Source organism: Mercenaria mercenaria, unplaced genomic scaffold (genome assembly GCF_021730395.1).
Source record: "Mercenaria mercenaria strain notata unplaced genomic scaffold, MADL_Memer_1 contig_1752, whole genome shotgun sequence".
NCBI classification, from domain to species: domain Eukaryota; kingdom Metazoa; phylum Mollusca; class Bivalvia; order Venerida; family Veneridae; genus Mercenaria; species Mercenaria mercenaria.
The window spans coordinates 29361-46940 of record NW_026459754.1 but is presented as its reverse complement, the minus strand read 5'-3'; the positions used below and the strand labels follow the sequence as shown (position 1 = coordinate 46940).

Below are 17580 nucleotides of genomic sequence, written 5' to 3'. Positions count from 1 at the left end.
AGAAACGTGTACGTTGTGTCTTAAGACTATAACACATTAAACTTATGTTGTTGTAACCGCTAACATGTATTTTAATTGTAGTTTTCAAGGTACAAATTGTAACGCCATGCTCGCCGATGTTTGTTTTTACTAAGATAACGCCAATTCACGCTCTGACACGAGATCACGCGAGATTACAGCCAGTTGCCATTCTGTGTATTTTATACTTCTTTGGACCATCCTAGCATCAATTGCATGCAAAAAATCAGGGTCCGAAATTTCGACCCAAAACTGCTATTTTTCCTGATGACCCTGGTAGGAAAATTTGCCGATTTGGGAGGGTCCTATTCACGTCACTTTCACTGCCTATATCGAAAGGTTAATTGGTGCTTGGGCCTCTGGGACCATCCTAGCATCAACTGCATGCAAAAAATCGGGGTCCGAAATTTCGACTGCCTATATCGAAAAGTTAATTGGTGCTTGGGCCTCTAGGACCATCCTAGCATCAACTGCATGCAAAAAATCGGGGTCCGAAATTTCGACCCAAAACTGCTATTTTTCCTGATGCCCCTGGTAGGAAAATTCGCCGATTTGGGAGGGTCCTATTCACGTCACTTTCACTGCCTATATCGAAAGGTTAATTGGTGCTTGGGCCTCTGGGACCATCCTAGCATCAACTGCATGCAAAAAATCGGGGTCCGAAATTTCGACCCAAAACTGCTATTTTTCCTGATGCCCCTGGTAGGAAAATTCGCCGATTTGGTAGTGTACTGTATTGAGAAATGAGTAACTCAATAAAACTATTCTACAAGTTTATTTACTAAGGCACTACAAGTGGTCATATCACATGCATGTATTCAACTAACATATAATGGTATCAGAGAGACATCCTTCTACTAGGGAGCTAGTGGGAGGAGCTGCTATCACTTGATTGACATTGTATTTAACAACACTACAATTCCTCCCGGCCAAGATTTGAAATTAGCCAGAATAAAATAATGTTTATACTAATCAAATTCTCTAACTGCAGTGTCATTGTTTCCAAACATTAACTGAGATTACAAGTGTTTGTCTTCACGAGTGTCTGTCCAGATAACGAGAGTTTTATTTGTAGCAATGATATGCTCCTAATTGCTTTATCATCTTATCTCAACGTTAATGTTCAATGGCTGATTTAAAGATTGGTTCCGATAGCAATTACTGTCTACACGTGTTCATAAATTTCTTTAATGTTTCTAAGATTGTGAATGAGACTGGCATTTTATTCAAGTAAATAAATTATAAGCCCGATGATACAAAATGAATTTGCAATGAAGGTCAGATATATTATTCTAAAACAATAATGTAAATCCAGTAACAAAACAGTGTAAGCATATGAATGGCATGTATTATTTAAATGCACCTGTTGCATGTATAATTCATGGTGAATTACATTTTATTGTTAAATCCTTTTACATCTGTTTTGATTTTTTTTCACAACGTTACATATTTAAATGGTAGATTATTGATTAGCACTTTTAAATTCCAATTTTGAATGCAGCTTTTAATTTAAATGATAGATTATTGATTAACAGTTTTAAATTCCAATTTCGAATGCAGCTTTTCGAGTCTGCTTTGAATTACAGCGGGTTATTATGCCGCTATTTATTACTTTGACACACATAATCTTTTAAGTAATCCGGTGTTTTTTTTGTCTTTGTGTTCGTGGTAATACAGCATCGCCAGAGTCGTTGCCTTGGTGTGATGGGGTTTCGTGCCTGGTTTTCTTCTCGAATTGTGATGATACGGTTGTATCATGGTTGGCGTTGGCTTTCTCGTTGTTTGGCTCATTTTTCGACGTTCCGACACGTTTAAAGAATGAAGAGTTTCGAGTTATTTGTTTGTCCTCGCGTTCAGCGGTTACCATTGATCCTTTTGTCTTGATTACCTCATAGGGTATTGGATCGTATGGGGTCGAAAATTTGTTGTGTTTGTCTTGTTTTACCAACACACTGTCACCAATTTTAATTTCAGTTTTTCTCGTGTTTCTCCGTGTATCAGCATAGTCTTTCATTTTCTGCTTTGATTTTCTGTCATTTTCTCTTGCGTTTTTGTGGGTTTTTTTTTCGATTTCTTTTGCCTTTGTAAGAATGGAATTTTAATGTTTATGGGCCTTCCATAAAATAGGTCAGAGGGTGTTTCGGATGTCGTTCCGTGCGGTGTCGATCTGTAATTTCTCAGAAAAGCATACATGTCTTTTTTCCAATCAGAATGATGGACATGGGAAGCTCTGATTGTTTTGCCTATTGTTTTCATGAAGCGTTCACATTCAGCAGTTGCCTGCGGCCACAGAGGAGTTATTTTCTTGTGTTTGAAACCCATATGCTTAGCAAAATCTTTGAACTGGTGTGAATTCATGGGACTTCCGTTGTCTGATTTTAACACTTCTGGAATCCCTGCTTCTGAGAAAATTTTGTCTAGCACAGGAATCACTGTGTTGCCTGTGATTGAATTAAGTACTTCAACGAACGGGAAGCGTGAGTATTCATCCATTAACACGAGTAAATACTTTCCATCCGGAAATGGTCCACAAAAGTCCAAGCTAACTACCTGAAACGCGTATTTTGGCATTTCACTCATTTGCAGCGGTTCTTGAGTCTTTTTATTTGTTGCTGCTAGACACGGAATGCAACATTTGCATTTTGCTTCTACTAATTGATCCATGCCTGGGAAATACACTTTCTCTCTTAATAATTGTTTGGTTTTAACAATTTCCTGATGACCCTCATGAGCTAATGAAATCACTTTATCTTGTAATTGCCTAGGGATAACAATCCTGGACTCATGCAGCAGAATTTCACCATTTTGAAGATTTACTACCGACAGCTCGTTTTTGCAGCGTGACAGGGTATCAATGATTTTGTTTTTGCTTGGGTTATTCCAGTTTCCAGATTTGACATATTTAATGGCCATTTGGAGGTCAACGTCCTGGGATGTTGCTTGAATTATTTCATTCATGTTCATGGCTACAGGGACATCATGATATGCCAGGAAATTAACATATTCCTCTGCCACGCTTGTTTGTTTGCGTTTTTCTGTGTCTGGGTGTCTGCTCAAGAAATCCGACATGTCCGAATCTCCACTTTTTATGTATGACGTTAAAGTCGTATGATAATAGTCGCATTCTCCAGCGTTCAAGTCTTGCTGATCCGATTTTTGACTTCGGATTATTGTAGATATTTTCAATGAATTTCGCATCAGTGATTACATTAAACTTATGTCCATATAAGTATATATGCCAATGTTCTACACTCCAAACTAGTGCTAAATTCTCTCTTTCTTGCTGAGAATATGAATTTCTTTCAACGTCTGTCAATGATCTGCTTGCATAGCACACAACTTTTCCTTCTTGTAGCATTATTGCGGCTATTCCAACGGGACTTGCATCTGTGATGATCTGTGTTTCCTTATTAGGATCAAAGTAGGTCATGACAGTATCACTGCTGAGAATCGATTTCAGCTTAAGGAATGCTTATTCTTGTTCATTTTGCCATGTCCATTTTGCATTTTTCTTTATCAGGCGTCTTAGAGGTTGCGCAATTGTGCTGTAATTTTGAATGAAGCGCGACACATAATTTGTCATAGCTAAAAAGCTTCTAACCTCTAGCACATTCTTGGGTGGTGGTGTGTTCTTGATGGTTTCGACCTTCTTTGGGTCTGCCGACATGCCGTCTTCACCAAATATATATCCAAAGAACTCTAATTTGTTCTGGTTGAATTCACATTTCTTTTTATTTAGCGTAATGTTCATTTGCTGTAGTCGCTTAAGACTGCTTCAAGCCTTCTGTCATGCTCTGTTTGGTTTCTAGCATATACGATTATGTCATCCGAAATATTTTTCACACCATCTAATCCCTCTGGAGTCGTGCTTAAAGCGTTTTGGAAAATTTCCGCCGCACTATTTATACCAAAGCTTAGGCGTTTGTATCTTCTCAGTCCAATACGTGTGGTGAATGTCGTAATGTTTCGTGATTGTTCTGATAGTTCCAGCTGGTGACATCCCTGATTCAAGTCTAATTTAGAGAACACTTTAGCACCGCTTAAGTCCACGATCATATCATCAATAGTAGGAATTATATGTCTTGTGCGTTTTATTGCTTGATTAGGCAATCTCATGTCAACACAAATCCTTATTTGGTTTGTTTTGCTTTTGGGCTTCGGAGCCACCACTATCGGTGATACCCAATCTGTCGGACCATCTACTTTCTCAATGATGTGTAACTCTTCAAGCCTTTGGAGCTCATCTTCAACTTGTTTTCTCAGGTGAAAAGGTATGCGTCTGTGCGGCTGGGTGACAGGTTGAACATTTTTGTCAACATACAACTTTACTTCAGTGTCTTTCGTTTTTCCAATACCCTTGAAGACAGATCCATATTTATCGCAAAGTTCATCGACCGTATTCTGTGTTATGACACTTATTTCAGGAATAACCTGGAGATCAACAGATGTCAAATAAGATGACAAGTTGCCACTTTTACCTTTTGCCATATATACTGGAGCTGTTGTTATCTTGTGTTTGGTTTCAATTGTAGCCTGGAACTTTCCTAATAAGTCCACTTTATTAGCACCATAAGCATATACTTTCGTGTCTACCTTACTGAGAGTCACTAGCTTGCTGTATGTCCTTTCATTAATTATATTTATAGACGGCCCTGTGTCTATCAATGCCTTGACAGACTGACCGTTTATTTGGATGGTCAAATTAGGTCTTGATGACTGCAACGAATTCACTGATAATCCAAATATGCTATTTTCATTTTCACTTTCGCTTCTATTTTCACTTTCAGTTTCGCTTTGAGAGCTTTCATCATCCATTCTGTTTACGTTTTCCCGACGATTTCTCTGCTTGGACCTGCACACTTTTTCAAAATGACCTTTCTTTTTGCAGTATGTGCACGTCTTTCCATCCGCTGGACATTTTCCTGATTGATGTGGGTATTCGTATCCACAATATTTGCATGTTGCCTTCTTTCTGGTCGGATAAGAGTTGTGTTTTGTTGATGCTGACTTGTGTTTCGATTTCATGACATTCACTGCATTTTTCTTTGAATTGTTCTCAATTTCGGACGCTTGTAGATCCGATTATTCCAGGGCACGTGCTTCCTTTATTAAATTGTCCAACGTGAAATCATCTCGTAAAGCCTTCCTACGTAACCGTGTGGAGGTACAACCTTGAATGATTTGTGATTTAATTTCTTTGTCTGTGTCAGGAAATTCGCAATTCCTGCTTAATGCCCTCAATCGCGTGTGAAAACTGTCTACGTTTTCTCTCGAGTCCTGTTTTGCCTGTCGAAATTTGAAGATTTCGTACTCAGTGCACTTTTTAGGTGCGAAATATTCAGTCAGTTTTGATTTTGCGATTTCATAATCGTCCCCGGTGTCTTGCAATGTATGAAATATGTCGTTGACGTCTTCCCCTGCATAGTGAAGAAATAATGCACGTTGTCGCGTTTTGTCTTTGATATTCATTCCAATCATAAGATTTTCAAAACGGTTTGTCCATTTTTTCCACCTTGTGTCTATGCCAGGCTCGTTTACACTAAATGCGGGAAAAACTGGTAATCCTTGTGCCATATTTATTGTCAAAATATCAGTGTTATTGATAAATGACAGTTATTGTAACAAAGGTGTCCAAAAGTGTTCTAAACATTTAAGTTCCTGCTTATATGTGTAAACATAAATTCCAGCGTTTTTTTAAGTACACTTTTTATTTATCCCCCCGCCAAAGGCGAAGGGGATATTAGAAATGCTCTCCGTGCGTGCGTGCGTGCGTGCGTGCGTGCGTGCGTCCGTCCGCAACGATCTTTGTCCGGAGCATAACTCCAAAAGTACTGGAGGGATTTTCTTCAAACTTCATACACTGATAGAACACATTGGGAGGAAGTGCAGTGTGCAAGAACAATAACTCTACCTTGCCTATTTTTTGAGTTATTCCCCTTTATCTTATTTTCTTAAAAAATTTTGTCCGGAGCATAACTCTAAAAGTACTGGAGGGATTTTCATCAGACTTCATACACTGATAGAACACATTGGGAGGAAGTGCAGTGTGCAAGAACAATAACTCTACCTTGCCTATTTTTTGAGTTATTCCCCTTTATCTTATTTTCTTAAAAAATTTTGTCCGGAGCATAACTCCAAAAGTGCTGGAGGGATTTTCTTCAAACTTCTTACACTGATAGAACACATTGGGAGGAAGTGCAGTGTGCAAGAACAATAACTCTACCTTGCCTATTTTTTGAGTTATTCCCCTTTATCATATTTTCTTTAAAAAAATTGTCCGGAGCATTTCTTCTTCATGCATAGAGGGATTTTGATATAACTTGGCACAAATGTTCACCACCACGAGACAGAATGTCATGCGCAAGATCCAGGTCCCTAGCCTAGGTCTAAGGTCAAGGTCACACTGAGAGGCCAAAGGTCAGATACAAGAATGACATTGTCCGAAGCATTTCTTCTTCATGCATGGAGGGATTTTGATGTAACTTGGCACAATTATACACCATCATGAGACGAAGTGTCATGCGCAGTTCCCTTCTTTAGAATTACCTCCCTTTGTTGTTACTTTAAATAGCTTTTATTGTAACTTTTTCATTACTAGTCGTAGGGAAAAATCGAGACAACTTTTCTGTAGTACAACATGCATGCTACATCCAATTTTGAGGTGTATTTTGACCAATCTCTACCTGGTAAAGATTTTTTTGTGGACTTGCAATTTTTTTTTTTTTTTTAAGATTAACTCCCCTTAGTTGTTACTATAAATAACTTATATTGTAACTTTTTTATAATTGACCATAGGGAAAAAACAAGACCACTTTTCTGTGGTACAACATGGATGTTACTTTCCAATTTTACGTGTATTTTAAGATATCTACCTGGTAAGGAGTTTTTTTGTGGACTTAGAAAAACAAAAGACTTACAATGATTACTAAACAACCACAAAATTAAAATTCCATTTGCAAATACAGCTGCTAGACTAAAGAAATTTGCTGTGACGGGCATATATTGTGACATTCTGGCACTCGTGTTCCCTGTTAGCTTTCCATTCCTTCTTTTTACAGTAGCCATATAGAAAAACATCATAGCTATACTGTTCATGAAAATTAATAAAATTTAGCAGTAAACCACCTCACCACTGACTTATTCTTTCTTTCACATCTTTAAAACCCCTGATGCGGACCACAACTAAATGGTTCTTCAAAGCTTTCCCCAAAATTAATACTTTCAGACAATAACTTGCCAGGAACTTTAGCCTTCAATTATAATATGCCCGGCGGGGGGATTGGCCATGTCTAACATGGCTCTTGTTTCAATTTATTTTAAAGTCAACTTTTTTTATCCTCGTCGCCATTGTACTGTATTGAGAAATGAGTAACTCAATAAAACTATTCTACAAGTTTATTTACTAAGGCACTACAAGTGGCCATATCGCATGCATGTATTCAACTAACATATAATGGTATCAGAGAGACATCCTTCTACTAGGGAGCTAGTGGGAGGAGCTGCTATCACTTGATTGACATTGTATTTAACAACACTACAGGTAGGGTCCTATTCACGTCACTTTCACGGCCTATATCGAAAAGTTAATTGGTGCTTGGGCCTCTAGGACCATCCTAGCATCAGTTGCATGCCAAAAATCGGGGTCCGAAATTTCGACCCAAAACTGCTAGGAAAATTCGCCGATTAGGGAGGGTCCTATTCACGTCACTTTCACTGCCTATACCGAAAAGTTAATTGGTGATTGGGCATCTAGGACAATCCTAGCAACAGTTGCATGCCAAAACTCGGGGTCCGAAATTTCGACCCAAAACTGCTATTTTTCCTGATGCCCCTTGTAGGAAAACTCGCCGATTTGGGAGGTCCTATTCACGTCACTTTCACTGCCTATATCGAAAAGTTAATTGGTGCTTGGGTATCTAGGACCTTCCTAGCATCAGTTACATGCCAAAACACGGGGTCCCAAATTTCGACCCAAAACTGCTATTTTTCCTTAAGCCCCTGGTAGAAAAATTCGCCGATTTGGGAGGGTCCTATTCACGTCACTTTCACGGCCTATATCGAAAGGTTAATTGGTGCTTGGGCCTTTAGGACCATACTAGCGTCAGTCGCATATAAAAAATCGGGGTCCGAAATTTCGACCCAAAACTGCTATTTTTCCTGATGCCCCTTGTAGGAAAATTCGCCGATTTGGGAGGGTCCTATTCACGTCACTTTCACGGCCTATATCGAAAGGTTAATTGTTGCTTGGGCCTCTAGGACCATCCTAGCATCAGTTGCATGCAAAAAATCGGGGTCCGAAATTTCGACCCAAAACTGCTATTTTTCCTGATGCCCCTGGTAGGAAAATTCGCCGATTTGGGAGGGTTCTATTCACGTCACTTTCACTGCCTATATCGAAAAGTTAATTGGTGCTTGGGCGTCTATGACCATCCTAGCATCAGTTGCATGCCAAAACACGGGGTCCCAAATTTCGACCCAAAACTGCTATTTTTCCTGATGCCCCTGGTAGGACAATTCGCCGATTTGGGATGGTCCTATTCACGTCACTTTCATGGCCTATATCGAAAAGTTAATTGGTGCTTGGGCCTCTAGGACCATCCTAGAATCAGTTACATGCCACAACTCGTGGTCCGAAATTTCGACCCAAAACTGCTATTTTTCCTGATGCCCCCTGGTAGGAAAATTCGCTGATTTGGGAGGGTCCTATTCACGTCACTTTCACGGCCTATATCGAAAGGTTAATTGGTGCTTGGGCCTCTCTGACCATCCTAGCATCAGTTGCATGCAAATAATCGGGGTCCGAAATTTCGACCCAAACCTGCTATTTTTCCTGATGCCCCTGGTAGGAAAATTCGCTGATTTGGGAGGGTCCTATTCACGTCACTTTCACTGCCAATATCGAAAAGTTAATTGGTGCTTGGGCCTCTAGGACCATCCTAGCATCAGTTGCATGCCAAAACTCGGGTTCCGAAATTTCGACCCAAAACTGCTATTTTTCCTGATGCCCCCTGGTAGGAAAATTCGCCGATTTGGGAGGGTCCTATTCACGTCACTTTCACTGCCTATATCGAAATGTTAATTGGTGCTTGGGCCTATAGGACCATCCTAGCATCAGTTGCATGCCAAAACTCGGGGTCCGAAATTTCGACCCAAAACTGCTATTTTTCCTGATGCCCTTGGTAGGAAAATTCGCCGATTTGGGAGGGTCCTATTCACGTCACTTTCACGGCCTATATCGGAAGGTTAATTGGTGCTTGGGCCTCTAGGACAATCCTAGCATCAGTTGCATGCAAAAAATCGGGGTCCGAAATTTCGACCCAAAACTGCTATTTTTCCTGATGCCCCTTGTAGAATAATTCGCCGATTTGGGAAGGTCCTATTCACGTCACTTTCACTGCCTATATCGAAAAGTTAATTGGTGCTTGGGCCTCTAGGACCATCCTAGCATCAGTTGCATGCCAAAACTCGGGTTCCGAAATTTCGACCCAAAACTGCTATTTTTCCTGATGCCCCTGGTAGGAAAATTCGCCGATTTGGGAGGGTCCTATTCACGTCACTTTCACTGCCTATATCGAAATGTTAATTGGTGCTTGGGCCTATAGGACCATCCTAGCATCAGTTGCATGCCAAAACTTGGGGTCCGAAATTTCGACCCAAAACTGCTATTTTTCCTGATGCCCCTGGTAGGAAAATTCGCCGATTTGGGAGGGTCCTATTCACGTCACTTTCACGGCCTATATCGGAAGGTTAATTGGTGCTTAGGCCTCTAGGACAATCCTAGCATCAGTTGCATGCAAAAAATCGGGGTCCGAAATTTCGACCCAAAACTGCTATTTTTCCTGATGCCCCTGGTAGAATAATTCGCCGATTTGGGAAGGTCCTATTCACGTCACTTTCACTGCCTATATCGAAAAGTTAATTGGTGCTTGGGCATCTAGGACCTTCCAAGCATCAGTTTCATGCCAAAAACACGGGGTCCCAAATTTCGACCCAAAACTGCTATTTTTCCTGATGCCCCTGGTAGGAAAATTCGCCGATTTGGGATGATCGTATTAACGTCACTTTCACGGCCTATATCGAAAAGTTAATTGGTGCTTGGGCCTCTAGCACCATCCTAGAATCAGTTGCATGCCAAAACTCGGGGTCCGAAATTTCGACCCAAAACTGCTATTTTTCCTGATGCCCCTGGTAGGAAAATTCGCCGATTTGGGAGAGTCCTATTCACGTCACTTTCACTGCCTATATCGAAAGGTTAATTGGTGCTTGGGCCTCTCTGACCATCCTAACATCGGTTGGATGCAAATAATCGGGGTCCGAAATTTCGACCCAAAACTGCTATTTTTCCTGATGCCCCTGGTAGGAAAATTCGCCGATTTGGGAGGGTCCTATTCACGTCACTTTCACTGCCTATATCGAAAGGTTAATTGGTGCTTGGGCATCTAGGACCATCCTAGCATCAGCTGGCTATTTTTCCTGATGCCCCTGGTATGAAAAATCGCCGATTTGGGAGGGTCCTAATCACGTACATTTCGCGGCCTATATCGAAAGTTTAATTGATACTTGGGCCTCTAGGACCATCCTAGCATCAGTTGCATGCAAAAAATCGTCGTCCGAAATTTCGATCCAAAACTGCTATTTTTCCTGATGCCCCTGGTAGGAAAATTCGCCGATTTGGGAGGGTCCTATTCACGTCACTTCCACGGCCTATATCGAAAAGTTAATTGGTGCTTGTGCCTCTAGGACCATCCTAGCATCAGTTGTATGCCAAAACTCGGGGTCCGAAATTTCGACCCAAAACTGCTATTTTTCCTGATGCCCCTGGTATGAAAATTCGCCGATTTGGGAGGGTCCTATTCACGTCACTTTCACGGCCTATATCGAAAGGTTAATTGGTGCTTGGGCATCCAGGACCATCCTAGCATCAGTTGCATGCCAAAAATCGGAGTCGGAAATTTTGACCCAAATCTGCTATTTTTCATGATGCCCCTGGTAGGAAAATTCGCCGATTTGGGAGGGTCCTATTCACGTCGCTTTCACTGCCTATATCGAAAGTTAATTGGTGCTTGTGCCTCTAGGACAATCCTAGCATCAGTTGCATGCAAAAACACGCGGTCCGAAATTTCGACCCAAAACTGCTATTTTTCCTTATGCCCCTGGTAGAAAAATTCGCCGATTTGGGAGGGTCCTATTCACGTCACTTTCACGGCCTATATCGAAAGGTTAATTGGTTCTTGGGCCTGTAGGACCATCCTAGCATCAGTTGCATGTAAAAAATCGGGGTCCGAAATTTCGACCCAAAACTGCTATTTTTCCTGATGCCCCTTGTAGGAAAATTCGCCGATTTGGGAGGGTTCTATTCACGTCACTTTTACTGCCTATATCGAAAAGTTAATTGGTGCTTGTGCATCTAGGACCATCCTAGCATCAGTTGCATGCCAAAACTCGGGGTCCGAAATTTCGACCCAAAACTGCTATTTTTCCTGATGCCCGTGGTAGGAAAATTTGCCGATTTGGGAGGGTCCTATTCACGTCACTTTCACGGCCTATATCGAAAAGTTAATTGGTGCTTCGGCATCTAGGACCATCGTAGCATCAGTTGCATGCCAAAAATCGGAGTCCGAAATTTTGACCCAAAACTGCTATTTTTCATTATGCCCCTGGTAGGAAAATTCGCCGATTTGGGAGGGTTCTATTCACGTCACTTTCACTGCCTATATCGAAAAGTTAATTGGTGCTTGTGCATCTAGGACCATCCTAGCATCAGTTGCATGCCAAAACTCGGGGTCCGAAATTTCGACCCAAAACTGCTATTTTTCCTGATGCCCCTGGTAGGAAAAATCGCGGATTTGGGAGGGTCCTATTCACGTCACTTTCACGGCCTATATTGAAAGGTTAATTGTTGCTTGGGCATCTAGGACCATCCTAGCATCAGTTGCATGCCAAAAATCGGAGTCCGAAATTTCGATCCAAAACTGCTATTTTTCATGATGCCCCTCCCCTGGTAGGAAAATTCGCCGATTTGGGAGGGTCCTATTCACGTCACTATCACTGCCTATATCGAAAGTTAATTGGTGCTTGGGCCTCTAGGACAATCCTAGCATCAGTTGCATGCAAAAACTCGCGGTCCGAAATTTCGACCCAAAACTGCTATTTTTCCTTATGCCCCTGGTAGAAAAATTCGCCGATTTGGGAGGGTCCTATTCACGTCACTTTCACGGCCTATATCGAAAGGTTAATTGGTGCTTGGGCGTCTAGGACCATACTTGCATCAGTTGCATGTAAAAAATCGGGGTCCGAAATTTCAACCCAAAACTGCTATTTTTCCTGATGCCCCTGGTAGGAAAATTCGCCGATTTGGGAGGGTTCTATTCACGTCACTTTCACTGCCTATATCGAAAAGTTAATTGGTGCTTGTGCATCTAGGACCATCCTAGCATCAGTTGCATGCCAAAACTCGGGTCCGAAATTTCGACCCAAAACTGCTATTTTTCCTGATGCCCCTTGTAGGAAAATTCGCCGATTTGGGAGGTCCTATTCACGTCACTTTCACGTTCTATATCGAAAAGTAAATTGGTGCTTGGGCCTCTCTGACCATCGTAGCATCAGTTGCATGCAAAAAATCGGGGTCCGAAATTTCGACCCAAAACTGCTATTTTCCTGATGCCCCTAGTAGGAAAAATCGCCGATTTGGGAGGGTCCTATTTACGTCACTTTCACGGCCTATATCGAAAAGTTAATTGGTGCTTGGGCATCTAGGACCATCCTAGCATCAGTTGCATGCCAAAAATCGGGGTACGAAATTTTGGCCCAAAAATACTATTTTTCATGATGCCCCTGGTAGGAAAATTCGCCTTTTTGGGAGCGTCCTATTCACGTCACTTTCACTGCCTATATCGAAAGTTAATTGGTGTTTGGGCCTCTAGGACAATCCTAGCATCAGTTGCATGCAAAAACTCGCGGTCCGAAATTTCGACCCAAAACTGCTATTTTTCCTGATGCCCGTGGTAGGAAAATTCGCCGATTTGGGAGGGTTCTATTCACGTCACTTTCACTGCCTATATCGAAAAGTTAATTGGTGCTTGGGCATCTAGGACCATCCTAGCATCAGTTGCATGCCAAAACTCCGGTTCGAAAATTTCGACCCAAAACTGCTATTTTTCCTGATGCCCCTGGTAGGAAAAATCGCCGATTTGGGAGGGTCCTATTCACGTCACCTTCACGGCCTATATCGAAAAGTTAATTGGTGCTTGGGCCTCTAGGACCATCCTAGCATCAGTTGCATGCCAAAAAATCGGTGTCCGAAATTTCGACCCAAAACTGCTATTTTTCCTGATGCCCCCTGGTGGGAAAATTCGCTGATTTGGGAGGGTCCTATTCACGTCACTTTCACTGCCTATATCGAAAAGTTAATTGGTGCTTGGGCATCTAGGACCATCTTAGCATCAGTTGCATGCCAAAACTCGGGGTCCGAAATTTCGACTCAAAACTGCTATTTTTCCTTATGCCCCTGGTAGGAAAATTCGCCGATTTGGGAGGGTCCTATTCACGACACTTTCACTGCCCTTATCGAAAGGTGAATTGGTACTTGGGCCTCTAGGACCATCCTAGCATCAGTTGCATGCAAAAAATCGGGGTCCGAAATTTCGACCCAAAACTGCTATTTTTCCTGATGCCCCTGGTAGGAAAATTCACCGATTTGGGAGGGTCCTATTCACGTCACTTTCACTGCCTATATCGAAAAGTTAATTGGTGCTTGTGCATCTAGGACCATCCTAGCATCAGTTGCATGCCAAAACTCGGGGTCCGAAATTTCGACCCAAAACTGCTATTTTTCCTGATGCCCCTGGTAGGAAAAATCGCGGATTTGGGAGGGTCCTATTCACGTCACTTTCACGGCCTATATTGAAAGGTTAATTGTTGCTTGGGCATCTAGGACCATCCTAGCATCAGTTGCATGCCAAAAATCGGAGTCCGAAATTTCGATCCAAAAGTGCTATTTTTCATGATGCCCCTCCCCTGGTAGGAAAATTCGCCGATTTGGGAGGGTCCTATTCACGTCACTATCACTGCCTATATCGAAAGTTAATTGGTGCTTGGGCCTCTAGGACAATCCTAGCATCAGTTGCATGCAAAAACTCGCGGTCCGAAATTTCGACCCAAAACTGCTATTTTTCCTTATGCCCCTGGTAGAAAAATTCGCCGGTTTGGGAGGGTCCTATTCACGTCACTTTCACGGCCTATATCGAAAGGTTAATTGGTGCTTGGGCGTCTAGGACCATACTTGCATCAGTTGCATGTAAAAAATCGGGGTCCGAAATTTCGACCCAAAACTGCTATTTTTCCTGATGCCCCTGGTAGGAAAATTCGCCGATTTGGGAGGGTTCTATTCACGTCACTTTCACTGCCTATATCGAAAAGTTAATTGGTGCTTGTGCATCTAGGACCATCCTAGCATCAGTTGCATGCCAAAACTCGGGTCCGAAATTTCGACCCAAAACTGCTATTTTTCCTGATGCCCCTTGTAGGAAAATTCGCCGATTTGGGAGGTCCTATTCACGTCACTTTCACGTTCTATATCGAAAAGTAAATTGGTGCTTGGGCCTCTCTGACCATCGTAGCATCAGTTGCATGCAAAAAATCGGGGTCCGAAATTTCGACCCAAAACTGCTATTTTCCTGATGCCCCTAGTAGGAAAAATCGCCGATTTGGGAGGGTCCTATTTACGTCACTTTCACGGCCTATATCGAAAAGTTAATTGGTGCTTGGGCATCTGGGACCATCCTAGCATCAGTTGCATGCCAAAAATCGGGGTACGAAATTTTGGCCCAAAAATACTATTTTTCATGATGCCCCTGGTAGGAAAATTCGCCTTTTTGGGAGCGTCCTATTCACGTCACTTTCACTGCCTATATCGAAAGTTAATTGGTGTTTGGGCCTCTAGGACAATCCTAGCATCAGTTGCATGCAAAAACTCGCGGTCCGAAATTTCGACCCAAAACTGCTATTTTTCCTGATGCCCGTGGTAGGAAAATTCGCCGATTTGGGAGGGTTCTATTCACGTCACTTTCACTGCCTATATCGAAAAGTTAATTGGTGCTTGGGCATCTAGGACCATCCTAGCATCAGTTGCATGCCAAAACTCCGGTTCGAAAATTTCGACCCAAAACTGCTATTTTTCCTGATGCCCCTGGTAGGAAAAATCGCCGATTTGGGAGGGTCCTATTCACGTCACCTTCACGGCCTATATCGAAAAGTTAATTGGTGCTTGGGCCTCTAGGACCATCCTAGCATCAGTTGCATGCCAAAAAATCGGTGTCCGAAATTTCGACCCAAAACTGCTATTTTTCCTGATGCCCCCTGGTAGGAAAATTCGCTGATTTGGGAGGGTCCTATTCACGTCACTTTCACTGCCTATATCGAAAAGTTAATTGGTGCTTGGGCATCTAGGACCATCTTAGCATCAGTTGCATGCCAAAACTCGGGGTCCGAAATTTCGACTCAAAACTGCTATTTTTCCTTATGCCCCTGGTAGGAAAATTCGCCGATTTGGGAGGGTCCTATTCACGACACTTTCACTGCCCTTATCGAAAGGTGAATTGGTACTTGGGCCTCTAGGACCATCCTAGCATCAGTTGCATGCAAAAAATCGGGGTCCGAAATTTCGACCCAAAACTGCTATTTTTCCTGATGCCCCTGGTAGGAAAATTCACCGATTTGGGAGGGTCCTATTCACGTCACTTTCACTGCCTATTTCGAAAAGTTAATTGGTGCTTGGGCATCTAGGACCATCCTAGCATCAGTTGCATGCCAAAACTCGGGGTCCGAAATTTCGACCCAAAACTGCTATTTTTCCTGATGACCCTGGTAAGGAAATTCGCCGATTTGGGAGGGTCCTATTCACGTCACTTTCATGGCCTATATCGAAAAGTTAATTGGTGCTTGGGCCTTTAGGACCATCCTAGCATCAGTTGCTATTTTTCCTGATGCCCCTGGTAGGAAAATTTGCCGATTTGGGAGGGTCCTATTCACGTCACTTTCACGGCCTATATCGAAAAGTCAATTGGTGCTTGGGCATCTAGGACCATCCTAGCATCAGTTGCATGCCAAAACTCGGGGTCCGAAATTTCGACCCAAAACTGCTATTTTTCCTGATGCCCCTGGTAGGAAAATTCGCCGATTTGGGAGGGTCCTATTCACGTCACTTTCACGGCCTATATCGAAAGGTTATTTGGTGCTTGGGCCTCTAGGACCATCCTAGCATCAGTTGCATGCCAAAAAATCGGGGTCCGAAATTTCGACCCAAAACTGCTATTTTTCCTGATGCCCCTTGTAGGAAAATTCGCCGATTTGGGAAGGTCCTATTCACGTCACTTTCACGGCCTATATCGAAAAGTTAATTGGTGCTTGGGCCTCTAGGACCATCCTAGCATCAGTTGCATGCAAAAAATCGGGGTCCGAAATTTCGACCTAAAACTGCTATTTTTCCTGAAATATTTATTCTCTATGATGAAGTAATAAATCGAACAGAGATAACTGGAAGTTGCAGATTTAGCCCTCATTCAGCAGAATTTTAATTCGGATTTTGGCTTAAAATGAAGAAAACAAATTGTTTAAGCAGACTGACAATTATTCCATTCTGTCTATTTCTTTAGGCTCCCTATCTAAGTCTATGTTAACCATGCGACCCCCGGGGCGGGGCAATAATTGACCCTAGGGAATAATTTGAACAAATTTGGTAGAGAACCACTAGATGATACTAAATTACAAATATCATTTAGCCCTTGGCTATGTGGTTTTTGACAAGATGATATTCCAAGTTTTTTTCCCCTATATAAGTCTATGTAAACCATGTGCCCCGCCCTAGTGGTCACATGGTTTACATAGACTTTTGTATTTTACCCTAGGGAAGTAATTGATCAATCTTGGTAGAGGATCACTAAATGATGTCACATACAAAGTATCAAAGTGTGTGGAAGAGAAGATTTTCAAATTTTTCACCTTTCCCTATATAAATCTATGTAAATTATAAAAACAAACAAAGGGTCATAACTCACTCAAAAATTGTTGAACCAGTCTGATTTTCAGGGGCACAGGACTAGGATACCTACATATCATTCTGACAAAGTTCGGTCAAAATCTTCTGGAGAATATTTAGAAGCTACAATTAATTACGAGGATAATAGTGACTATAAAGCACCCGCGCAAGTGATTAAGAAACTCGGTTGGATCGTTTAAAGCTGAACACCGAGAACCGTTTTCAGCGCTCTCACGAGGCGAGTCAGCCGCCATTTGCAAGTAGTTCGTTTCCGGCGGGCGCCATAACATCCGAAACAGGAGCATTCCTAAACAACCCTCTCATAGGGCATCATTTGAGACATACCAGGCCCGTAAATATCCTAGTCTTGACTTGGTGGGTAAGTTAGCTTCTTGGACGTCCGACAAACTCGAAATTAGTGATTACCGCCACACACGAAAATGAATGACTCTCGTCCAGGCATTAAAAGAGAGGACCAGCCATAGTTGAATGTATTAAGTAAAAATGCCAGATATGTTGAAGCTATT

General features: G+C 42.1%; 1 protein-coding gene across 1 annotated transcript; it reads right to left on the bottom strand.

The window, feature by feature from the left end:
* Window positions 1–986: 986 nt before the first annotated feature.
* On the bottom strand, window positions 987–3769 carry LOC128551839 (uncharacterized protein K02A2.6-like). The gene is made up of 3 exons (XM_053532760.1): window positions 3620–3769; window positions 2286–3162; window positions 987–1003 (listed from the first exon to the last, which is right to left on the bottom strand). Exons 1-3 carry the CDS (start codon window positions 3767–3769, stop codon window positions 987–989), a joined length of 1044 nt encoding a protein of 347 aa, XP_053388735.1.
* Between the last annotated feature and the right edge of the window lie 13811 nt (window positions 3770–17580).